The following is a 25,995-nucleotide window of genomic DNA, read 5'->3' as shown; positions in this document are numbered from 1 at the left end:
AAACAAACCTGATCGGATTTCGCATACAGACGAATCCGAGATGGCATTTGAGAGACTTAAACAGTGCCTAACGCAGGCACCAGCATTAGGTATGCCAGACTATGGGAAACCCTTTGAGCTGTACGGAACAGAAAGTGCTGGTTGCGCGGCAGGCGTCCTAACCCAAAAGCACGGTGATGCCAGCAGGCCGGTAGCATACTACAGCGCTCAGCTAGATACGGTAGCGCGATCCCTCCCCACATGCTTGCGAAGTGTCGCTGCGATAGCATTGCTAGTAACGAAAAGCGAAGATGTAGTGCTAGGACACAACCTCACAATCCATACACCTCATGCAGTGTCAGCCTTACTAAATTCTGCCCAAAAAGAAAAAGAGAAAAGGACTGTATTTGTCGATGCACAGGAAGAAGGGTGACCTGATTATCACAATCTTCTGGAGAATTATTAAAATTTAACTTTTATTAGTGTCAAATTAAAATAGTGTGATGATAACTGACACACAAACTACGAGTATAGACGAAACATAAAGGTTAAAATCAAGACGTATACAACATATACCACAAGTGCAATGAAATAATAAGTGTGATTAAAGATTAAAATATGTGTCCGCGTGTCTGTTCTTATATCCAATTATATAATATTGCTCACAATATTTACTCAGTCTGATAATAGTTGTCAGCAATTGGTCTTCATATGTTCACATGACCATTTGTCAGTATTTATAATATCTGGAGTATCCCACTCCTATGTGTATAATTGTAGCTGACAATATGATTCCAATGGTGTCTATAATATTCACACTGTGTATATCTTATATTCTAGGCTTGGTGGTCTGTCTTATTCCCCACTTCAATATAGTGTTTTAATCACACTTAAATGGATCACACTCAGTCTGTACACTTATATATACTAATATGCAACTTTGTCAAGATGGAGTATCATTCATTACATATATATAGTTTGTTCAGTAGTGGATGCATCTTTCCTGAGCCTTCTAAAGAGCATTCATTGGGAATACAGATTGGGTTTTTCTGCCTAAAAATTAACACATTCAATATCCTGGTTGGTACTTATGTGTAGATTATTGTTGTAAACAGTATAAATAGGTTACAGTGTACCAATATCTCTATGTGGTTGTATTACGTGCGCTCTTGATTTTAATGAGACTCTCTGTAGTCATGTAAGATAATTAGATCAGGAGACATGCCATTCCTATAGTGAGAGTGAGTACTTTCCTCACACTTCAATATAGGTATTATAAATGTGCAGCAGTATACTGTGTTGCAGTACCCCTCTTAAAGGTGACACCTCCTATATTGACAGACTAAATGTATCTGAATTAGATAGGGATAGTTATGTCCCCCGTCAATTATAGAGGGCCAGCTGGTTATTAATAATAAATTAGGTAATGGTGGTTTATATTCCTACCACTCAAGGTGTATATATGTTGAATTAGCTAAGCTAATTGGTAATCAAAAAGTACGGGTTCTGAGATGTTTATTATAGTATCAATATACCTGCTGCATAAGTTAATACTGCAGCACTTTATCCATTGGCATTCATTGAGTTGTATCATAAGTGTTTCCACATGCCTATTGAATTATAAATGACCACACACTTATAATTAGAACCTTGCTAGCTTAATTGCTACCTCTGGAGACAAAGATGTACTTTATTATCTGTGCTGATAATTCTCAAACAGCATAGATTATAGGGTATGTTTCTTATAGTATTTATGTATCTGCCGGGTTCTGAGGTGTTTATTATAGTATCAATATACCTGCTGCTTAAGTTAATACTGCAGCACTTTATCCATTGGCATTCATTGAGTTGTATCATAAGTGTTTCCACATGCCTTTTAAATTATAAATGACCACACACTTATAATTAGAACCTTGCTAGCTTAATTGCTACCTCTGGAGACAAAGATGTGCTTTATTATCTGTGCTGATAATTCTCAAACAGCATAGATTATAGGGTATGTTTCTTATAGTATTTCTGTATCTGCTGCACAGATTGAAACTGTAACGTTTATTCTATTGGCATTAGTTAAATTGTATCATGCATATCTCCTCCTGACTAACAGGTGGCTTGGAGAATCAACTGTGAAACATTGTTGCGTTTCTATCTGTATAAGCCACAACACTGTCAATTACTGCTTTCTCACTGACATAGTTAGACTGACTGTGTCTGCTAGCCTAACACAATTTATCCGTCTACCTGCTATTTAGTGCTGTGGATACCATCGGAATCTAACTAATCACATAATCAGAACTAGTTATACATTAAATTGGTTTATGAGCAAGGACATAGACTGACACGCGGACACACGCTGCCCACACGCGTGTTCCGCCGTTACTCTAACAGCTTCGTCAGGGCTGAAAAAAAAAACAAAAAAAAAAAAAAAAAAAACAGCCCTGACGAAGCTGTTAGAGTAACGGCGGAACACGCGTGTGGGCAGCGTGTGTCCGCGTGTCAGTCTATGTCCTTGCTCATAAACCAATTTAATGTATAACTAGTTCTGATTATGTGATTAGTTAGATTCCGATGGTATCCACAGCACTAAATAGCAGGTAGACGGATAAATTGTGTTAGGCTAGCAGACACAGTCAGTCTAACTATGTCAGTGAGAAAGCAGTAATTGACAGTGTTGTGGCTTATACAGATAGAAACGCAACAATGTTTCACAGTTGATTCTCCAAGCCACCTGTTAGTCAGGAGGAGATATGCATGATACAATTTAACTAATGCCAATAGAATAAACGTTACAGTTTCAATCTGTGCAGCAGATACAGAAATACTATAAGAAACATACCCTATAATCTATGCTGTTTGAGAATTATCAGCACAGATAATAAAGCACATCTTTGTCTCCAGAGGTAGCAATTAAGCTAGCAAGGTTCTAATTATAAGTGTGTGGTCATTTATAATTTAAAAGGCATGTGGAAACACTTATGATACAACTCAATGAATGCCAATGGATAAAGTGCTGCAGTATTAACTTAAGCAGCAGGTATATTGATACTATAATAAACACCTCAGAACCCGGCAGATACATAAATACTATAAGAAACATACCCTATAATCTATGCTGTTTGAGAATTATCAGCACAGATAATAAAGTACATCTTTGTCTCCAGAGGTAGCAATTAAGCTAGCAAGGTTCTAATTATAAGTGTGTGGTCATTTATAATTCAATAGGCATGTGGAAACACTTATGATACAACTCAATGAATGCCAATGGATAAAGTGCTGCAGTATTAACTTATGCAGCAGGTATATTGATACTATAATAAACATCTCAGAACCCGTACTTTTTGATTACCAATTAGCTTAGCTAATTCAACATATATACACCTTGAGTGGTAGGAATATAAACCACCATTACCTAATTTATTATTAATAACCAGCTGGCCCTCTATAATTGACGGGGGACATAACTATCCCTATCTAATTCAGATACATTTAGTCTGTCAATATAGGAGGTGTCACCTTTAAGAGGGGTACTGCAACACAGTATACTGCTGCACATTTATAATACCTATATTGAAGTGTGAGGAAAGTACTCACTCTCACTATAGGAATGGCATGTCTCCTGATCTAATTATCTTACATGACTACAGAGAGTCTCATTAAAATCAAGAGCGCACGTAATACAACCACATAGAGATATTGGTACACTGTAACCTATTTATACTGTTTACAACAATAATCTACACATAAGTACCAACCAGGATATTGAATGTGTTAATTTTTAGGCAGAAAAACCCAATCTGTATTCCCAATGAATGCTCTTTAGAAGGCTCAGGAAAGATGCATCCACTACTGAACAAACTATATATATGTAATGAATGATACTCCATCTTGACAAAGTTGCATATTAGTATATATAAGTGTACAGACTGAGTGTGATCCATTTAAGTGTGATTAAAACACTATATTGAAGTGGGGAATAAGACAGACCACCAAGCCTAGAATATAAGATATACACAGTGTGAATATTATAGACACCATTGGAATCATATTGTCAGCTACAATTATACACATAGGAGTGGGATACTCCAGATATTATAAATACTGACAAATGGTCATGTGAACATATGAAGACCAATTGCTGACAACTATTATCAGACTGAGTAAATATTGTGAGCAATATTATATAATTGGATATAAGAACAGACACGCGGACACATATTTTAATCTTTAATCACACTTATTATTTCATTGCACTTGTGGTATATGTTGTATACGTCTTGATTTTAACCTTTATGTTTCGTCTATACTCGTAGTTTGTGTGTCAGTTATCATCACACTATTTTAATTTGACACTAATAAAAGTTAAATTTTAATAATTCTCCAGAAGATTGTGATAATCAGGTCACCCTTCTTCCTGTGCATCGACAAATACAGTCCTTTTCTCTTTTTCTTTTTGCTGACTAACCTTAGCTGTAGTCGATAGCACCCCCACAAATAATTGTGAATACTTGAATGCAATAGGGGTTATTTTGGAGCTGTATATAGTTCCAAATCTGATATAATACAATTGTGTGTGTGCAGATACAATCCCACTTTGCTAAATTCTGCCCAAACCAGACATGTCTCATCCGCACGGTTTACAAGGTGGGAATTAGCACTAATGGCCCCTGTAAACATCACCATAAAGAGATGCAGTGCACTAAATCCAGCAACGTATCTCCCAGGTGTGCCTGGACAGGCACAAAGGGTGGGGGATGAGAGTGATGGAGGAGGATTTAGTACAGACACTGACTCACATGATTGTATGGAATATTTGACCCAAAATTTCACGGCAAGGCCTGACATCAGTGACAACCCACTGGAAGATGTAGATCTTACTTTCTACACTGACGGTAGTTGTCACAGACAGACGGACTCGGGAGACTTGTGTACTGGATACGCAGTCGTAGATGACCAAGGCACCATAGAAGCAGAACCGCTAGGCCCACCTCACTCAGCCCAGGTTGCTGAATTGGTTGCCCTAACCAGAGCATGTGAATTGGCTAAGGGTAAATCAGCCAATATCTATACCGATTCTAGATACGCCTTCGGGGTAGTCCATGATTTCGGAGCCCTATGGCGCCTCAGAAATTTCATGACGGCAGCTGGTACACCGGTAGCGCATGCAGCTCACATCAAAAGGCTTCTAACAGCGATACAGGAACCTGACAGAGTGGCTGTCATCAAGTGTAAAGCACATACATATAGCCAAGACCCGGTATCACTTGGTAACAGCCGAGCAGACGAAGCTGCTAAGTCAGCAGCTGGTACCCCCAGACAGACAGACACCACACAACTGTTGGTATTTAATACCGTCAACACACAGAAATTGTGTGAAATGCAAAATTTGTGTTCCACACAGGAAAAGGCAGTTTGGAGGGCAAAAGGATATGGCCAGGAGTCCTCAGGACTCTGGACAGATGGACAGGGTAAACCAGTGGCACCCAGAGCATACCTTCCAAGTTTAGCGGAAGCAGCACATGGGCTGACTCATCTAGGCAAGGAAGGGATGTGCAAGTTGGTAAGAGCATATTGGTGCGCCCCAGGATTTTCTTCCCATGCGGGAAAGAGGGCAATGACTTGCCTCACCTGCTTGAGGAAGAATATCGGAAAGGCAATACCAACAGAACCATCTCATATCCCACCTACAGACGGCCCTTTTCAGGTAATACAGATTGATTTCATACAATTACCCCCTTGTCGAAATTTGAAGTATGTACTAGGTTGTATAGATGTGCTTTCAAATTGGGTCGAAGCATTTCCTGCGGCCACAAATACCGCAATGTTTACTGCTAAGAAAATTGTACAAGAATTTGTGTGTAGATATGGTATCCCTAGAATAATTGAAAGTGATAGGGGTACCCATTTTACAGGTGATGTCTTTCAAGGAATGTGTAAGTTGATGGGAATTGATAGTAAGCTGCACACTCCGTACCGCCCCCAGGCGAGTGCGAAGGTAGAAAGAGTGAACAGCACTATTAAAAATAAATTGAGCAAAGTTATGACGGAAACAGGATTGACATGGCCAGAAGCTTTGCCCCTTGTATTATACAGCATCAGAACCACTCCCAGGTCCCCTCTTAATCTGTCCCCTTTTGAAATTCTGTTTGGTCGACAACCGCATGTCATGATTAACCCTCAGGATGACTTGAAGTGTAACAATGAAGGGACTGTAAAGTATTTGGTTAAGATGAGTAAACAGCTAAGGAATCAGAATGATAATTTGAAGTTAGTGATTCCTGATCTGCCAGATAGTAATTGTCATGACATTGAACCTGGGGATTATGTAATGATACGGAATTTTCTACGCTCAGGTTGCCTTATTGACAGATGGGAAGGACCATACCAAGTCTTATTGATTAGCACGACAGCATTGAAGGTTGCCGAGAGAGAGACTTGGGTTCATTCGTCCCATTGTAAGAAGGTTGCTGATCCAGAGAGGACCCGTGATAAAGAACAGACGGTAGAGGAAGTTGTATCACTGGAGTGTCTGTTTCAGGAGGACTGAGACGGCACCTGAGCATTGAGAATAATAAGATCGGAGGCAGTTGTCGATTCCCTGTTCCCTTTTATTGTTTTTCTCCACTTCCCATCCCATCTCCCTCAATTATTTCTTTCCCCCTTCTCATTCTTCTCCATTTCCTCCTATAAGATGGACTTGCCCCAAGAGACTGTGATCCGGATTTTCCTGTTGACCATGATGTTGACCAGAGCAGTCTGTTCCGGCGAGAGTGCCATGGAGGTCGAGAGAGGTTCTGGAATGGGTTCTGATGACAAAGTTGGAGGCGTAGATTTCCAAGAACAACATAATCATCAAGCAAAGGCGAGTATCAGAAAACGATCCGATAGCATTGACAATAGGAGGAATTGTGAAGGATTGTTAGCTGAAGAGAACTGTATCTGTAGACTCTGTGACAGTGTAGTTGAGGATGGGTGCATCAAGAAATGCCAATCCAGTTTTAATATCCACATGGACCGGCATCCATTGAGTGACTATTACTCCTTAGTGGGTAAAGTGTTAAATCAGACAGATTGTTGGATATGCTCTCAAGTACCTCAAGGCCATAGCAAATCAGGGTTAGTACCATTCCCTCTAACTATAGGGGAGGTACTTGAGCTAAGTGGTGGGAGGCCGGTGGACAGGAGGTTTAATATCTCCAGTCCTCCTAGTTTGAAGCTCCACCAATATCATGTGGATAGATCCCTAATATGTTTTAACATTTCCAATCCCCGAAAGCCGGGAAATTAGGAAGTGTCATGGAACAACCAAACCATGACCTTTTCATACAGAGCCGATAGAATGCCTACAGATACAGAACTTATACGCCACATAGCCGGTAGTGGAAAATATTTCCGATTTAGGTATACCCTAGGAAGTAGGATCATGAGAGTTGGAGAAGTATCACCAGGATACTGTGCACATATCGTACAAACTGATACGTGTACTAAACAGATGGGAGAATTAGGGTTAGGAGATTTCATATGGAAAATGTGTAATATGGTAATGTCCTACTCCGTCCCATATGTTCTCCCCGATGATGCATATTTCATATGCGGGAGGAAGGCGTATAAGTGGCTTGCCCCAAACTCAGAAGGGTTATGTTATATTGGAAAAGTACTGCCTGAAGTAATGACCGTATCCCACACTAAAATGAAGGATATTCACCGCAGTGCCCAAGCTCCTTATACTCACACTCATTACGAGCACATCGTTAAACGGCACCTAATAGAAAGAACAGAGCATCCGGCCTCCGACCTGATCCATGAATCCACCGGGATTCAATTCCTAATCGCGTTAGATATCACTCGTACCGCCAGAGGAGTGATAAATTATAAATATATATCTGCGCTTGCAAATTTATTAGACAATATCACTGAAATGTATGATGACACATTCAGGTATACCGGAAGGGAGCTCCAAGCTTATAAAACAGAACTGGTTCAGCATAGGATGATTCTCAATTATCTCACAGCTGTGACAGGCGGGTATTGTGTTACCCTAGCGACTCAGTATGGAATAAAGTGCTGCACGTATATTACAAACAGCACAGAGGACCCAGCCGAGGTCATAGATCAAAAGATGGATGACATTTTGCAATTAAAATGGGAGTTCCGAAGGAAACACAATCTCACCCTAGCTGCTGTGGGTAATGAGCTGACCGGTTGGGTGTCATGGTTGAACCCGCGAAATTGGTTCTCTGGTTTAGGAGAATGGACCCAAGGTATTATCATGGATGTAGGGAAATTTTTGTGTATTCTGGGTGTCATCATATTGGTCGGTCTGATATTTAGATGCGTTCGGATTTTAAAAAGTGTAAAAGTAGCGCCCGAGTGATGAGTTTAAGAAGTGAAGATACTGTAATAACAACGACTGATTTGGTTTATGACCCAACGATAGAGACAATGTTGTGATGAAAGTGTGATTCCACGGTCCGTTTCTTTCACCCGTTTCTCCTTTGTTTTCCTCCAAGGTACAAAGACATCCGCTTGGAAGAAGAATTTGACAACCTTTTACACAGACAACTGATGGACTATGCCATAGACCCCCCATATCCCTAGTACCTTTAATTTTACGCTAGCCCAACACTTTTTGTAAGTCTATGGACATTGAGAAAGCTTTTGCTCGCACTTTGGCAAAAGCCCAAGGAGACTACAGTCAACATGTACGTCGAGACAAGACAAGAACTCAATCGGCAAATGTATATTGAACTCACATAGTTTATGACTGCATTTACCATAATTGCTCCTTATCTTCATCTCTACAACCTTCAGGTAATGACACAATTAGTCGATAGGGAACATAGGCACAGATATCAGCACTCACATATCCCCCCATTCATGTATCATCAACTAAAATGTGCTCCCCCATTTTGTTGCAACCAAAAGCCGAAAAGAGCTCGGTAAAGTTTGACAGCCCATCCACAGACCCTTAATACGGGATAAGAAGGAATTCAAATGTATACTTCGCAATACCTCGAAGCTTGATTTAAAACACGTACGGCACGATGATACATGACCCCCCAAACATGGATTCATACACACATGCTTCTGCTATCTCACTAGGTCATACCGTTTTCCCACCTTCTCCTCTTCTCCCCTACCCAATCATAGAAATGTATTATACATGACATATATTTTTCTCTTTTTGAACTGTTTTAGGAAATGGCAGTTATTGGTGACTGCCAAAGGGTGGACTGTCAAAGTCAGAAAAATATCACGCTGCACATTGCCATATATGCACCTCGTGCGTGTGCACGCTGCACGAGCATGAGCTCTCCCGTGCATGCGTATACTCGCGGGCGCGCGGTATGCGCATTTACGGTAGAGTTTGTGTGCGTCTAGCGGGCGATTCAATCATAACATATTTTAGTCATATAATGTATTTTGTAGATTATGGTCCCTTTGGTAGAATCTGAAAGTTTAGTTAATATAGCATGTTCGGGGACTAAGAGATTCCTCTTTGTTTGATACGAAGGGTCAGACAGGGGTTACACAGTGGTGTTTAGTATCCATCGGAAGAGAATATAATTAGCAATATTCCGGTGTTGGTTTGAAGCGGATTACTCGCTCGTGCGTATAGTTATGGACATAAGAAGTTTATGGACATTTACTATATTTGCACTTTATTACCCATGCGGCGGGAAACCCAGTTTCCCTCCCACCTGAGCAGTTTGAAATAGTCACAGCCCACCTGTATGAACCAACCTATGACCTTTTGTTATAATGCAGAGACGAGTTCCTGTGTCCAATGAACAATAAGTATGTAGGGACCATTGTACTGTACTGTGTGTAAGTGTATATAAAGACAAGCCGATCTGGGCCAGCTCTCTACTCTTTTCAACGGTTCTCATCACTGATAATCGGGAGCTGGATATCCAGAAAGGCGCTTGCGATTGTTCCCCTTGTGCGTAAGTTCTCTGCAACCATATTTATCTCCTATTTTGTTGTAAGCCATTCTCTCTCTCCTTCCCCCTTTTAAATGTAATTGTGTCTTTGTTGTATTTTAACGTGTAGTAACTCGGTTAGGTATTTTATGTTAGTTTGGTAGTGTATAACTTGTACTGTGTATTCTTTTGCGATTGAACGTTCATTCATTTCCTTAAAAGGTGTTAGACCCTTAGACCGGTATATGAGTGTTTATTATTGCTAAAGGGTTCTCAGAGCGTGAGAATCGCTCGTGCAGCTTTTAAACTAACAAGGTTACACTGTGTTGCATTTACACCTTACCACTGCACAAAGGTTTACAATTAAAGTACATTGTTTATGATATTGTTACAAAGGTTTAACTCTGTGAGCGTCAGCGCCGCTCGTGATCTCCTCGTGGTCTCGAGCGTCCGCTACGCTGCTAGCGTATCATTACGTTAGTCGGCAGCCTATAGCGTGCTTGCCTTTACGCTTTAAGCCGTGAGCGAACGTGCCGCTCGTGCGTCTCGTCCACGGCCACGCGTTTGTACGCTACTTGCGTACTCTTACGGTATTCCATACGCCAATTGCGTACTGTGTTCATTAACCTTTTAGCGTGTTTGATATAGGATATATAATAGGCTTTTACACCAGACGGAACAGTCAGACCGATTCTAAATTTAAAAGTTTTAAACCAATTTCTAAGAATTTACAAATTCAAGATGGAATCAATACAGTCGGTCATTGCAGGTCTAGAACACAAGGAGTTCAGATATCCATGGACATAAGGGATGCGTACCTGCATATCCCAATTTGGTCTCCCCACCAAGCTTACCTACGGTTCGCATTGGTGAAGGATCATTATCAATTCAGAGCTCTACCGTTCGGTCTATCTTCAGCCCCGAGGATCTTTACGAAGATCATGGCTGTCATGGTGGCAGAATTGAGAATAAGTGGAGTCACTATAATACCTTATCTAGACGATCTCCTAATCAAAGCCTCTTCTCAGGAGAAGCTGGTAAAGGATGCTCACACATCTCACCAATTTCTGATTCAACACGGTTGGATAGTGAACGTCAAGAAATCCAACCACATTCCAACACAACGGATTCAGTTCCTAGGTCTTATATTGGACACTGTGAAATTAAGAATTTTTCTGCCAGAATCCAAGATTCAGGACATACGGAAGTTGGTGACTCAAGTACTAGGGGCACTGACGGTGTCTCTACATCTCTGTGTATAACTTCTAGGAAAAATGGTAGCATCGTTCGAAGCTATCCAGTACGGAAGACTTAATTCCCGACCCTTTCAGATGAATCTCATTGCTCAGGGAGCAGGTTCACATTGGCTACTTCATCGGAGAATCAGACTTCAACCACAAGTACGTGTCTCCCTGACATAGTGGTTGATGCACAAGAATCTCGCAGCAGGAAAGATATTCGGCATTTGGGCTGGAGGATTCTGACAACGGACGCCAGTCTCAGAGGTTGGGGTGCCGTCCTGGAAGGCCATCAATTTCAGGGAAGGTGGACGCCTCAAGAGAGCAGATTACCCATAAACATTCTCGAACTAAGAGCTGTTTACAACGCACTTCTATTGGCCGAGGATCTGGTCATAGATCAGTATGTACGGATACAGTCTGACAAGGTCACAACAACGGCTTACATAAACCGTCAAGGGGGAACGAAGAGCAGGATGGCGTTGAGGGAATCAACAAAGATCCTGTTGTGGGCGGAAAGGCGAAACATCATCCTTTCGGCAATATTCATTCCAGGAGTAGAAAACTGGGAAGCAGATTATCTCAGTCGACAAGACATGCATCCGGGAGAGTGGTGTCTTCATCCGTGGATTTTCAAGATGGTAGTGAGGAGATGGGGTCTTCCGCAGATCGACCTCATGGCATCGAGGCAGAACCACCAGCTGCCCAGATATGTGTCCAGGACAAGGGACACTGCAGCAGGAGTAGATGCGTTGACGCTTCCTTGGGATTACGAAGGGGTGTACATCTTTCCACCCTTCCCTCTCATACCAAAGATACTGAAACTGTTGAAACAAGAACGAGTGGGGGCGATTCTAATCGCACCAGATTAGCCACGCAGGAGTTGGTACTCGGACCTGCAGGGATTACTGTCAGAAAGCCCGTGGAGGTTACCTCAAAGAGAGGACTTACTGTCTCAAGGACCGTTTCTTCACCCAGACCTGAACAGACTGCGTTTGACAGCGTGGCTATTGAAACCCGGATCTTAAGAAACAGAGGAATACCAAGACTGGCTATTCCTACGATGATTGCGGCTAGAAAGCAGGTTACAGCGGGGCATTACTACAGAATTTGGAAGAAATATATAGACTGATGTCAGGAACGTGGATGGGATTCGAAAACCTTCCACTTATCCAGACGTTTACTGTTCCTTCAAGCAGGCCTGACATTAGGCCTGCGATTGGGATCTCTGAAGGTTCAGGTGGCGGCTCTTTCCATTCCTTTTCAACAACGGTTGGCATTCTTGCCAGAGGTTCAAACTTTTTTGCAAGGGGTGCTACGGATACAACCCCCTTTTCGTACCCCCACGGCACCATGGGACCTGAATTTGGTATTAGATTTTTTAAAATCTCCTTGGTTTGACCCGTTAATACGGAGAGACCTGAAATATCTTTCTTGGACGGGAACGTTGTTGCTAGCCTTAGCTTCGGCTAGACGGGTCTCTGAGTTGGGAGCCTTGTCGTGTAAAAGTCCCTTTTTGATTTTTCATGAGGATCGGGCGGAACTCTGTACAAGAGCAGATTTCCTTCCTAAGGTTGTTTCGGGTTTTCATGTAAACCAACCAATTGTGGTCCCATCTTTCCAGAGTCCAGCTGATGGGGATGTGTCATTGGATGTGGTTCGAGCTTTAAGGGTGTACGTACAAGTTACATCGTCCTTTCGGATGAGCCAAAGAAAGGTTGGCCGGCTTCTAAGCAGTCCCTGTCTCGTTGGATTAGACAAGCGTATATTTCCAGTGGTAAACAGGTTCCATTGCGGACAAGTGCGCATACCACTAGATCAGTGGGTGCCTCCTGGACGGCTGCCAGAGGGGTTTCCATTACTCAACTTTGCAGAGCGGCGACGTGGTCCTCAGCCCACACGTTCGCGAAATTTTATAAGTTCGATACCTTTGCGCCCGAAGATTCTAACTTCGGACGTTTGGTTTTGCAGGCAACTGACAGCACTTCCTCCCTGGGAGATAACTTTGGGACGTCCCCTAATGTCTAAGTGGAACTCCAGTGTCCCCTAGTGGATGAAAGAGAAAAGAGGATTTTGGTACTTACCGATAAATCCATTTCTCTGAATCCTCTAGGGGACACTGGACGCCCGCCTCTGTGCTGTCAGTCCTGCTGTGTTCATAGTTCTTGTTCAAACAGTTAGTACAAACAGCGTTGGGTTTTCGTTTAAAGATGTTCTTGGATGCTGTTTGGCATGTTGCACGAATCGGTTCCTCGCACGGGCTCTCATACGTGTCCTCATCTCTCAGGCCAATTTTCAAAACTGAGGCATGAGGGGCGTGAAGGGGAAGGAGCCGGCTGTGCAGACAATACAAATTTTTAAGATTGTGCCACACCTCCGGTTCGCAGACTTCACACCCCTAATGTCTAAGTGGAACTCCAGTGTCCCCTAGAGGATTCAGAGAAATGGATTAATCGGTAAGTACCAAAATCCTCTTTTTAGTAATTTACCGCATGAAACAGTTGAGAATTTAGAGAAAAAAAACATGGGGTCCTCTGAAGACCCCAGCTTGGTAAAGTACGTTGACGATATAGCTTGATATAGCTTCAAGAGAAAGATTATTTTGTGTGGGAGTCTTTTTCATGATAAATATAATAAAAGCTAGGTGTTAACGAATATATGTTGATAAGAGTGCCAGCAACCAAAAGAGTCTACTTTTTTCTTTCTATCTGTGTAGTTATATCATCGACTCTTGGTGAGCACCACTGAATTCATAAATACCTTACCCTCATCATTGAGGTATCTCATCATAAAACTACAGAAATGGCAAAAATTATTACTAGTTAGATTACAACCACATCTGTTTTTTGTGGCTATACTTGTGCACAGGACACATCATCCATTTACTAAATTAGAACTACAAGTATCAGCATACACTGCTGCATGGTTACATGGGCATGTTACACAGCAAAACAGCCACAGAAGGTGTAAGCTTCATTTAATAACACATGCATGTAGAAAGAACGTATCACATCACAGCGGGATACCAGTATTCAGCATGCCGAAAACCGGATTCCCAATTGAGCCGGCACTGGACTTCAGTACTGGTAAGCTGCAGGTGGGGGGGGACTAAAGGTGGGTACAGACGGCACAATGTGTCACAGAACGATACATCATGCCGGGGGGGGGGGGGGGGGCATCAGCATACACACTTGGCAATGCCAGCTGCGACGAACGGCAGGTGGGAGGGAGTGGGGGCTATGCTGCATTCGGCATCGCTAACAATAGCCCCAGATCTTCCTGGATGTTCAAAAGATCTGGGGCTGTCGCTAGTGACCCGCGGGTGCGCGCATTACAATCTGTATCGTTCATACACACGGAGCAATGTAAACAATGTGTTGTTCAGTTTGATCGGGCACGCCCACATCGTGGCTGTAATCGTTCTGTGTCGACGGGCCCTACACACTGCGCCGCCAAGCTGCCCAACGGCAGATACGGCCAACGGGGGACCCGGCGGCGGGGGGGGCAGTGAAGTTTCTTCACTCCCCCAGTCACCATAGCAGTGCAGGCCAATATGGACGAGATCGTCCATATTGGCCTGCATGCACAAGCGACAGGGCACCAGCGAAGAACGAGCGCAGGACCGCGCATCATTCATCGCTGGTGCCTACACACTGAAAGATATAACGATATGATCGTTCATATCTTTCACTCATGTCACCCAGTGTGTAGGGCCTATTAGGTTTACTTTAGGCTGTAGGGGGAGGGCTGGGGTTAGGCTGCAGGGGGAGGGCTGGGGTTAGGCTGCAGGGGGAGGGCTGGGGTTAGGCTGCAGGGTTTGGGGGCTCCGGAGATTTCAGGGTGAGAGATCAGGGTTAGATTAGATTTTGAGGGACTGCCGGGATTTTCATCTCCGGGATGCTGCTGTCAGGATATCGCATGTATTCCATCACAGCTACACAGGGGGTGATCAGCCTCACCAGAATCACAAACACCTCATAACAATTAAAAAAAAAAAAAACATACACACTTACCTGCTGTAAGAGACACCGTACGTAAACCAGGCAATGCGGCCCCTTTCTGCCCCGTGTTACATGTAGGTTTCGCCGGAAACATGCAGCAAATTTACCCACGTGTGGGCAATGGGCACCTTACAAGTCACCCGGAAGTAGACAGTCTGGAGTCCCCCACGTGACAGGAACTTCCGGCTCCTGGCGTGAAGCAGCGTCGCTGGAGTCACCTTCTCAGTCAGACACCGAGCCGGCATTACAGCCAATAGTGTGAGCGGACACTTTGACGGACAGCTTCAGTAGCCAATGGGAGAAGGCGATGGCTTGAAAGCGAGAGGGCGGTACAGCGGACGAAGCAGTAGTGGTAGTAGGTATCAGTGAAGGGCACGGACGGAGCACATCGTCATTATCGCTGCAGCGGAGACAGACAGGTGAGTGGTAGCCGGTCCTAGGTCGTACAGCACGGCTAATCCCTGCTGGATACTCAGCCTGAGATAGGTGTGCCTTCTGTCAGCAGTGCGGTAACCCTGAGGCCCATGCTTTGGTAGAAAAAAAGCACTATTTAATAAACATGTATAGTTAGTGCTCCCTGTAGGTGCAGGGTGCTGAGCAGTTAGGACGTGTTTTAATTTTCAAGCACGCAATTATACATATAAAGGCGCTGTAATGATATATCGCATCTAATATTGGCATTAGGCATGTCAAAATTAAAATCTGCTCTCCACACCAATCGGGCCCCTGCACCTCCCATTTTACAGATGGTATAATGGTTAGCATTACTGCCTCACAGCATTGAGGTCATGGGTTATTTCTACCATGGCCCTAACTGTGTGGAGTCTGTATATTCTCCCCGTGCTGGTGCAGATTGGTATGGGGTGGTTTCTGTACCACTGGGGTGGGTTAGGGTTTGGCTGTGGGGGAGAAAAGGTTAGGTTTAGGCTGCGGAAAGGGAGAGTTAGTGGGACACTGGGGAAAGGTAAGTATACTTGCCTTAGCCCCTGTAGGGATTGTCACCATTGGGCTGCGGCGGTCAGTATTCTGAATGCCGGCATATCATACCTAACACATCTTGCCCTACGTTATTTTATTACCTGTGTTTCTCTATCGTCCTAGTGGATGCTGGGGTTCCTGAAAGGACCATGGGGAATAGCGGCTCCGCAGGAGACAGGGCACAAAATGTAAAGCTTTTCCAGATCAGGTGGTGTGCACTGGCTCCTCCCCCTATGACCCTCCTCCAGACTCCAGTTAGATTTTTGTGCCCGGCCGAGAAGGGTGCAATTCTAGGTGGCTCTCATAAAGAGCTGCTTAGAGAAAGTTTAGCTTAGGTTTTTTATTTTACAGTGATTCCTGCTGGCAACAGGATCACTGCAACGAGGGACAGAGGGGAGAAGAAGTGAACTCACCTGCGTGCAGGATGGATTGGCTTCTTGGCTACTGGACATCAGCTCCAGAGGGACGATCACAGGTACAGCCTGGATGGTCACCGGAGCCACGCCGCCGGCCCCCTTGCAGATGCTGAAGTAAGAAGAGGTCCAGAATCGGCGGCTGAAGACTCCTGCAGTCTTCTAAAGGTAGCGCACAGCACTGCAGCTGTGCGCCATTTTCCTCTCAGCACACTTCACACGCAGTCACTGAGGGTGCAGGGCGCTGGGGGGGGGCGCCCTGGGAGGCAAATGTAAACCTATATAAAGGCTAAAAATACCTCACATATAGCCCCCAGAGGCTATATGGAGATATTTAACCCCTGCCTGTATTCACAAAATAGCGGGAGACGAGCCCGCCGAAAAAGGGGCGGGGCCTATCTCCTCAGCACACGGCGCCATTTCCTCTCACAGCTCCGCTGGTCAGGACGGCTCCCAGGTCTCTCCCCTGCACTGCACTACAGAAACAGGGTAAAACAGAGAGGGGGGGCAAATTTAATGGCAATATCTTGATATATATAAAGCAGCTATAAGGGAGCACTTATTATAAGGCTATCCCTGTCATATATAGCGCTTTTTGGTGTGTGCTGGCAGACTCTCCCTCTGTCTCCCCAAAGGGCTAGTGGGTCCTGTCTTCGTTTAGAGCATTCCCTGTGTGTCTGCTGTGTGTCGGTACGTGTGTGTCGACATGTATGAGGACGATATTGGTGTGGAGGCGGAGCAATTGCCAAATATGGGGATGTCACCTCCTAGGGGGTCGACACCAGAATGGATGCCTTTATTTATGGAATTACGGGATAGTGTCAACACGCTAAAGCAGTCGTTTGACGACATGAGGCGGCCGGACAATCAATTAGTGCCTGTCCAGGCGCCTCAAACACCGTCAGGGGCTGTAAAACGCCCTTTGCCTCAGTCGGTCGACACAGACCCAGACACAGGCACTGATTCCAGTGGTGACGGTGACGAATCAACCGTATTTTCCAGTAGGGCCACACGTTATATGATTTTGGCAATGAAGGAGGCGTTACATTTAGCTGATACTACAGGTACCACTAAACAGGGTATTATGTGGGGTGTGAAAAAACTACCTATAGTTTTTCCTGAATCAGAAGAATTAAATGACGTGTGTGATGAAGCGTGGGTTGCCCCTGATAAAAAGCTGATAATTTCAAAGAAATTATTGGCATTATACCCTTTCCCGCCAGAGGTTAGGGAGCGCTGGGAAACACCTCCTAGGGTGGACAAGGCGCTAACACGCTTATCAAAACAAGTGGCGTTACCTTCTCCTGAGACGGCCGCACTTAAAGATCCATCAGATAGGAGGATGGAAAATATCCAAAAAAGTATATACACACATGCAGGTGTTATACTACGACCAGCTATAGCGACTGCCTGGATGTGCAGTGCTGGGGTAGTTTGGTCAGAGTCCCTGATTGAAAATATTGATACCCTGGACAGGGACAATATTTTACTGTCGTTAGAACAAATAAAGGATGCATTTCTTTATATGCGTGATGCACAGAGGGATATCTGCACACTGGCATCACGGGTAAGTGCTATGTCCATTTCGGCCAGAAGAGCTTTATGGACGCGACAGTGGACAGGCGATGCGGATTCAAAACGGCATATGGAAGTTTTGCCGTATAAAGGGGAGGAGTTATTTGGAGTCGGTCTATCAGATTTGGTGGCCACGGCTACAGCCGGGAAATCCACCTTTCTACCTCAAGTCACTCCCCAACAGAAAAAGGCACCGACTTTTCAACCGCAGCCCTTTCGTTCCTTTAAAAATAAGAGAGCAAAGGGCTATTCATATCTGCCACGAGGCAGAGGTCGAGGGAAGAAACAGCAACAGGCAGCTCCTTCCCAGGAACAGAAGCCCTCCCCGGCTTCTACAAAAGCCTCAGCATGACGCTGGGGCTTCTCAAGCGGACTCGGGGACGGTGGGAGGTCGTCTCAAAAATTACAGCGCGCAGTGGGCTCACTCGCAGGTAGATCCCTGGATCCTGCAGATAATATCTCAGGGGTACAGGTTGGAATTAGAGACAGATCCACCTCGCCGTTTCCTGAAGTCTGCTTTACCAACGTCCCCTTCCGAAAGGGAGACGGTTTTGGAAGCCATTCACAAGCTGTACTCTCAGCAGGTGATAGTCAAGGTACCTCTTCTACAACAAGGGAAGGGGTATTATTCCACTCTATTTGTGGTACCGAAGCCGGATGGCTCGGTAAGGCCTATTCTAAATCTGAAGTCCTTGAACCTGTACATAAAGAAGTTCAAGTTCAAGATGGAGTCACTCAGAGCAGTGATAGCGAACCTGGAAGAAGGGGACTTTATGGTATCCTTGGACATCAAGGATGCGTATCTCCACGTTCCAATTTACCCCTCACACCAGGGGTACCTCAGGTTCGTTGTACAAAACTGTCACTATCAGTTTCAGACGCTGCCGTTTGGTTTGTCCACGGCACCTCGGGTCTTTACAAAGGTAATGGCCGAGATGATGATTCTTCTTCGAAGAAAAGGCGTATTAATTATCCCATACTTGGACGATCTCCTAATAAGGGCAAGGTCCAGAGAACAGCTAGAGATGGGATTAGCAATATCTCAAGAGGTGCTAAAGCAGCACGGATGGATTCTGAATATTCCAAAATCCCAATTAATGCCGACAACTCGTCTGCTGTTCCTAGAGATGATTCTGGACACGGTTCAGAAAAAGGTTTTTCTTCCCGAGGAAAAAGCCAAGGAGTTATCCGACCTGGTCAGGAATCTCCTAAAACCAGGAAAGGTGTCTGTACATCAATGCACGCATCTTCAGATGCACCTGCGGATAACCCTGTCTCCAAGGACAAGGGTATCTCTTCTGTGGTGGTTGCAGAGGGCTCATCTATTGGAGGGCCGCAGATTCGGCATACAGGATTGGATCCTGGTGACCACGGACGCCAGCCTGAGAGGCTGGGGAGCAGTCACACAAGGAAGAAACTTCCAGGGAGTGTGGTCGAGCCTGGAAAAGTCTCTTCACATAAACATTCTGGAACTAAGAGCAATCTACAATGCTCTAAGCCAGGCGGAACCTCTGCTTCAAGGAAGACCGGTGTTGATCCAGTCGGACAACATCACGGCAGTCGCCCATGTAAACAGACAGGGCGGCACAAGAAGCAGGAGTGCAATGGCAGAAGCTGCCAGGATCCTTCGCTGGGCGGAGAATCACGTGATAGCACTGTCGGCAGTGTTCATCCCGGGAGTGGACAACTAGGAAGCAGACTTCCTCAGCGGACACGATCTTCACCCGGGAGAGTGGGGACTTCATCCAGAAGTTTTCCACATGCTAATAAACCGTTGGGAAAGACCAATGGTGGACATGATGGCGTCTCGCCTCAACAAAAAACTGGACAGGTATTGCGCCAGGTCAAGAGATCCGCAGGCAATAGCTGTGGACGCGCTGGTATGTGTTTCCTCCTCTGCCTCTCATACCAAAGGTATTGAGAATCATACGGCAAAGCGGAGTAAGAACGATACTAGTGGCTCCGGATTGGCCAAGAAGGTCTTGGTACCCGGAACTTCAAGAGATGGTCACGGACGATCCGTGGCCTCTACCTCTAAGACAGGACCTGCTTCAGCAGGGACCGTGTCTATTCCAAGACTTACCGCGGCTGCGTTTGACGGCATGGCGGTTGAACGCCAGATCCTAAAAGGAAAAGGCATTCCAGAAGAAGTCATTCCTACCTTGATTAAGGCAAGAAAGGAAGTCACCGCGAAGCATTATCACCGCATTTGGCGAAAATATGTTGCGTGGTGCGAGGATCGGAGTGCTCCGACGGAGGAATTTCAACTGGGTCGTTTCCTACATTTCCTGCAATCAGGATTGTCTATGGGTCTAAAATTGGGATCTATTAAGGTTCAAATTTCGGCCCTGTCAATATTCTTCCAAAAAGAATTGGCCTCAGTTCCTGAGGTCCAGACTTTTGTCAAAGGAGTACTGCATATACAGCCTCCTGTGGTGCCTCCGGTGGCACCGTGGGATCTAAATGTAGTTTTAGATTTCCTCAAATCCCATTGGTTTGAACCACTAAAAAATGTGGATTTGAAATATCTCACATGGAAAGTGACCATGTTACTGGCCCTGGCGTCCGCCAGGAGAGTATCTGAACTGGCGGCTTTATCTTATAAAAGCCCTTATTTAATTTTCCATTCGGATAGGGCAGAGCTGCGGACGCGTCCGCATTTTCTCCCTAAGGTGGTATCAGCGTTTCACCTGAACCAGCCTATTGTAGTGCCTGCGGCTACAAGCGACTTGGAGGACTCCAAGTTGTTGGACGTTGTCAGAGCTTTAAAAACGGCTGGAGTCAGAAAATCTGACTCGCTGTTTATACTGTATGCACCCAACAAGTTGGGTGCGCCTGCTTCTAAGCAGTCGATTGCTCGTTGGATTTGTAACACAATTCAACTTGCACATTCTGTGGCAGGCCTGCCACAGCCTAAATCTGTTAAGGCCCATTCCACAAGGAAGGTGGGCTCATCTTGGGCGGCTGCCCGAGGGGTCTCGGCATTACAACTCTGCCGAGCAGCTACGTGGTCAGGGGAGAACACGTTTGTAAAATTCTACAAATTTGATACCCTGGCAAAGGAGGACCTGGAGTTCTCTCATTCGGTGCTGCAGAGTCATCCGCACTCTCCCGCCCGTTTGGGAGCTTTGGTATAATCCCCATGGTCCTTTCAGGAACCCCAGCATCCACTAGGACGATAGAGAAAATAAGAATTTACTTACCGATAATTCTATTTCTCGGAGTCCGTAGTGGATGCTGGGCGCCCATCCCAAGTGCGGATTATCTGCAATACTTGTACATAGTTATTGTTAACTAATTCGGGTTATTGTTTAGGGAGCCATCTTTCAGAGGCTCCTCTGTTATCATACTGTTAACTGGGTTTAGATCACAAGTTGTACGGTGTGATTGGTGTGGCTGGTATGAGTCTTACCCGGGATTCAAAATCCTCCCTTATTGTGTACGCTCGTCCGGGCACAGTACCTAACTGGAGTCTGGAGGAGGGTCATAGGGGGAGGAGCCAGTGCACACCACCTGATCTGGAAAAGCTTTACTTTTTGTGCCCTGTCTCCTGCGGAGCCGCTATTCCCCATGGTCCTTTCAGGAACCCCAGCATCCACTACGGACTCCGAGAAATAGAATTATCGGTAAGTAAATTCTTATTTTCTCTGCATTTGCCTCAGTGTTGTATGCTCACAGCTCCAACATAGATATAAAAGATGGCCAGCAAGGTATTAAACTAGGAGTGTCAATTTCTGTAGGTAATACAGATCACGTGTTTTCTGCCACACTTTGAATAGTAACCCAATCTGCCATAAACATTTGCTAGCAATATAGCCACCTTTAAAACTTGCAGAACATTTAATGTAGACTTGTCTTGTGTAGGACTCGAAAACTTCAAACATGTTGGGTGGTATTAAATGATATATCACACCCAATCTTCTTTCTAAATTGATCCTTGTTGTCGCACATATCATGCCCATAGTAATCTGGTTTAGCTGCATAAAGGGATGGGAATCTCTCTACCCCAGGTGTAGCAAGCTGAAATGATGATACCAAACCCATCAGTAGAAACAGAACGGTAGTAGAAGGGGGTGAAAAAGAACTGAATACCGCCCATAGTAGTGTAATTGATCAGAACATCTGTTACATGTTCACATATGTAGTGTATATGTTACATATAGGTCACTTACTGCATTGAGTAGATGATGCTAAATCTGGTTCTTGCATTAAGTGCAGCTGCATCTTTACAACTGTTTTGTTGGCTGACCGAACATTAATAATCAACTGCCTAAAGCAGAGGTTCTCAAACGCGGTCCTCGAGGCACCCCAACTATCCAGGTTTTCGGTATATCCATGGCTCGGTACAGATGATTAAATCAAATTGACTAAGGTGCTAATTAAGTCACCTGTGGCCAAGCATGGTAAACATAAAACCTGGACAGTTGGGGTGCCTTAAGGACCGCGTTTAAGAACCTCTGGCCTATAGCCTCCTATCTCGGGCTTAAGATACTTGCTTCTAGAATCTGTGGGCCTGATTCATAGATAAGTTAGAGGCACCGCTGCTGTGTCTTTGTACACAGCAGCTGTGCTAAAATATGCAAAAGCCACAGGAGGCAGGTTTCTGTGATCTGCTGACTGCGTCCAAAGACACGTCAATGGATCCTCTGATTAACCCTCAGATTACTCAAGATGTCTGTCAAAGTCACGCAGCAGGGCCCAGTAAAGCTGCATCCGAGAATGTAGCCACTGACTTCAGCACTGCAAAAAAAAAACGGCAGACATTACCTCCTTGCTCCCAAACAGTCTGCAGACTCACCTGACATTTGCAGTGCACTGCGTCCGACGTCGCACCCCCAGATCTGCACATTTGCAGTTCCTGCACATGCTCTGATCATTAAACCTCTGAGATTTGTGTAAGTATCGGATTGATGTAAATCTCTGAATCAGGCCCTGTAGTAGGCCACATAATGGTTACCAGAATCAAGTATTTGCAGTGGTTATGTATAAGTGCTTTATTAGACATCCCAAGCGGCTAAATTACCAATTATATGCATCTTTGGGAACAGTTTCTTTTTACTGTATTTAAATCTGAGTTTCATTTATTTTCAAGGTGATAAGCCATGGGAGGACACGATTCTGGGTCACACCACCAATTCACTGGTTTCCAGAAGTACTTCAATGCGTACACCATCACAGGAAGGAGAAATGTATGTTTATTAAAAAATAATAAATATCTGTATAGCAGTTCCCCTTGCTTGACAATTAATGCTTAACTTTATTTTGTAGTATGTGCTGGCTACCTATGGAACAATAGCAGCGGTTATCCTTTTCTTTAAATTAAAACCTAAGAAACAAGCTGCAGTCACAGAAAAATAATGGTAAGTGTAATGTTACAGTGTAGCAAATTTGTGTGTGTATATCTATCTATCTATGGGTGTAGAGAAGCTTCTCTCCGGTATCCGTTCAGATGGTCGATCATGTTATGGTCGACAGTCATTAGGTCGACCACTATTGGTCGACATTGACATGGTCGACATGGACACATGGTCGACACATGAAAATGGTTGACACATGAAAAGGTCGACATGAGTTTTTTAACTTTTTTTTCTTTTGGGGAACTTTTCCATACTTTACGATCCACGTGGACTATGATTGGAACGGTAATCTGTGCCGAGCGAAGCGGTAGCGGAGCGAAGGCACCATGCCCGAAGCATGGCGAGCGAAGCGGTGCACTAATTGGGGTTCCCAGTCACTTTACGCAAAAAACGACACCAAAAAAAGTTTAAAAAAAACTCATGTCGACCTTTTCATGTGTCGACCATGTGTCCATGTCGACCATGTCAATGTCGACCAATAGTGGTCGACCTAATGACTGTCGACCATTCATACCGGAACCCTTCTCTCCCCCGTCTAAGCTCCCGCATCTCAATTCGACTTTTTTTAAAGTCTTATTGAGAATGCATCGAATAGCCCAGGTCGGACAAATGAATGTCGGAATGGATCCAACTTCAATTGAATATACCCCATAGACGAAAATGCAAAGCCACTTGCAAGCAGCTTTGCATTTCTGTCCAATTATAAGGAGTGACTGGCAGGAGACGCCTCCTGCATGTAGTTGCAATCCCAGCACTGCGACAGACATGTAAAGCTGGGATCCAACATCGCGGCCATCGATGTTTCACGCAGAGGGCCGGCTGCGTGTCCAGGAAGTCTGTGGTAGCACGCAGACCCTTGACTCTTCCATCCCAGAAAATGGGGTGACATGCCCCCGTTTCTGGGAATGCAGGCCTGCCCCCATCAGTGAGGCAAAAGAGGGGACCTGCAGGCGACAATGCAAGGCCTGTTCTGAGCATGTGCAGAACAGACCCTGCGCAGCCGCAGATTCCTGATAATCCGGAATCTGCGTGGGATGCAGTACCTTTGTCCCACTCTGAATTAGACCCATAGTACATGCCCCATGAAAGACTTAAGGTCCATACACACTGGGCGTTTTTGCCCAGCGTATATGCACAACGATGATCACTGACATCGCTTGGCTGAAAAGCGCTCAGTGCATACACACCGAGCGCTTTTCCCCGCTGCCCAACGATGTCAGCGGGGTGAGCGGCTTTCCATAGCAGGACGCTATGGAAAGCCGCTCACCCCGCCGTTCATCTACTGGTAATACCGGGGGCGCGCATCACCGCTCATCATTTGGCATACACACTGGGCGGTTTTGAGCTGAAAGCAGCTCAACACCAAAAGTGAGCTGCTTTCAGCTCAAAATCGCCCAGTGTGTATGGGTCTTAAAGGTCCATACACACTAGGAGATTTTCATTTCAGAAGACTTTGACAACATCTTTGAAAAATATATCTTTTACCCAAAGTAGTGCATACACACAGCTATTTTCCCAAAGAGCTAGAGATTTTCAGGAGGCGAAAGACTGCTGAAAATCTTTCATTAGAAAGGCTATTTACATAATGTGCTGGGTTTAATTCAAAGGGTGGGAGCATGGGCCATTTTAAAAAGGGGGGCTCTGCTGCCGTACTGTGTAAAAAGGGGGGCTCTGCTGCCGTACTGTGTAAAAAGGGGGGCTCTGCTGCCGTACTGTGTATAAATGGGGGGCTTTGCTGCAGTAATGTGTATAAATGGGGACTTGTATATAAATGCAATGTATATTTCTCTATCGTCCTAGTGGATGCTGGGGTTCCTGAAAGGACCATGGGGAATAGCGGCTCCGCAGGAGACAGGGCACAAAAAGTAAAGCTTTAGGATCAGGTGGTGTGCACTGGCTCCTCCCCCTATGACCCTCCTCCAAGCCTCAGTTAGATTTTTGTGCCCGGCCGAGAAGGGTGCAATCTAGGTGGCTCTCCTAAAGAGCTGCTTAGAAAAGTTTAGCTTAGGTTTTTTATTTTACAGTGAGTCCTGCTGGCAACAGGATCACTGCAACGAGGGACTTAGGGGAGAAGAAGTGAACTCACCTGCGTGCAGGATGGATTGGCTTCTTGGCTACTGGACATTAGCTCCAGAGGGACGATCACAGGTACAGCCTGGATGGTCACCGGAGCCTCGCCGCCGGCCCCCTTGCAGATGCTGAAACAAGAAGAGGTCCAGAATCGGCGGCAGAAGACTCCTCAGTCTTCTTAAGGTAGCGCACAGCACTGCAGCTGTGCGCCATTTTCCTCTCAGCACACTTCACACGGCAGTCACTGAGGGTGCAGGGCGCTGGGAGGGGGGCGCCCTGGGAGGCAAATGAAAACCTTTTTTGGCTAAAAATACCTCACATATAGCCTCCGGGGGCTATATGGAGTTATTTAACCCCTGCCAAAATCCGTTAAGAGCGGGAGACGAGGCCGCCGAAAAAGGGGCGGGGCCTATCTCCTCAGCACACAGCGCCATTTTCCCTCACAGAAAGGCTGGAGGGAAGGCTCC

General features: G+C 45.1%; 2 protein-coding genes across 2 annotated transcripts in view; one reads left to right on the top strand and one right to left on the bottom strand.

Moving 5' to 3' along the window:
• PDCD11 (programmed cell death 11) overlaps positions 1-15,341 on the bottom strand; it is a 143,282-nt gene extending 127,941 nt beyond the window's left edge. Inside the window, exon 1 of the mRNA XM_063961956.1 lies at positions 15,148-15,341. The gene's annotated coding sequence lies outside the window, so the exon portion shown is untranslated. The remainder of the gene's footprint in view (positions 1-15,147) is intronic.
• Positions 15,342-15,447: 106 nt separating this feature from the next.
• ATP5MK (ATP synthase membrane subunit k) overlaps positions 15,448-25,995 on the top strand; it is a 46,513-nt gene continuing 35,965 nt past the window's right edge. The window contains exons 1-3 of the mRNA XM_063961962.1: positions 15,448-15,554; positions 23,194-23,290; positions 23,370-23,461. Coding sequence (XP_063818032.1) covers positions 23,204-23,290; positions 23,370-23,459 — 177 coding nt within the window. The 5' untranslated portion in view covers positions 15,448-15,554; positions 23,194-23,203 and the 3' untranslated portion in view covers positions 23,460-23,461. The remainder of the gene's footprint in view (positions 15,555-23,193; positions 23,291-23,369; positions 23,462-25,995) is intronic.

This window comes from Pseudophryne corroboree, chromosome 3 (assembly GCF_028390025.1).
Source record: "Pseudophryne corroboree isolate aPseCor3 chromosome 3, aPseCor3.hap2, whole genome shotgun sequence".
NCBI lineage: Eukaryota > Metazoa > Chordata > Amphibia > Anura > Myobatrachidae > Pseudophryne > Pseudophryne corroboree.
The sequence above is the reverse complement of the archived record's forward strand: the minus strand, read 5'-3'. Positions and strand labels throughout refer to the sequence as shown.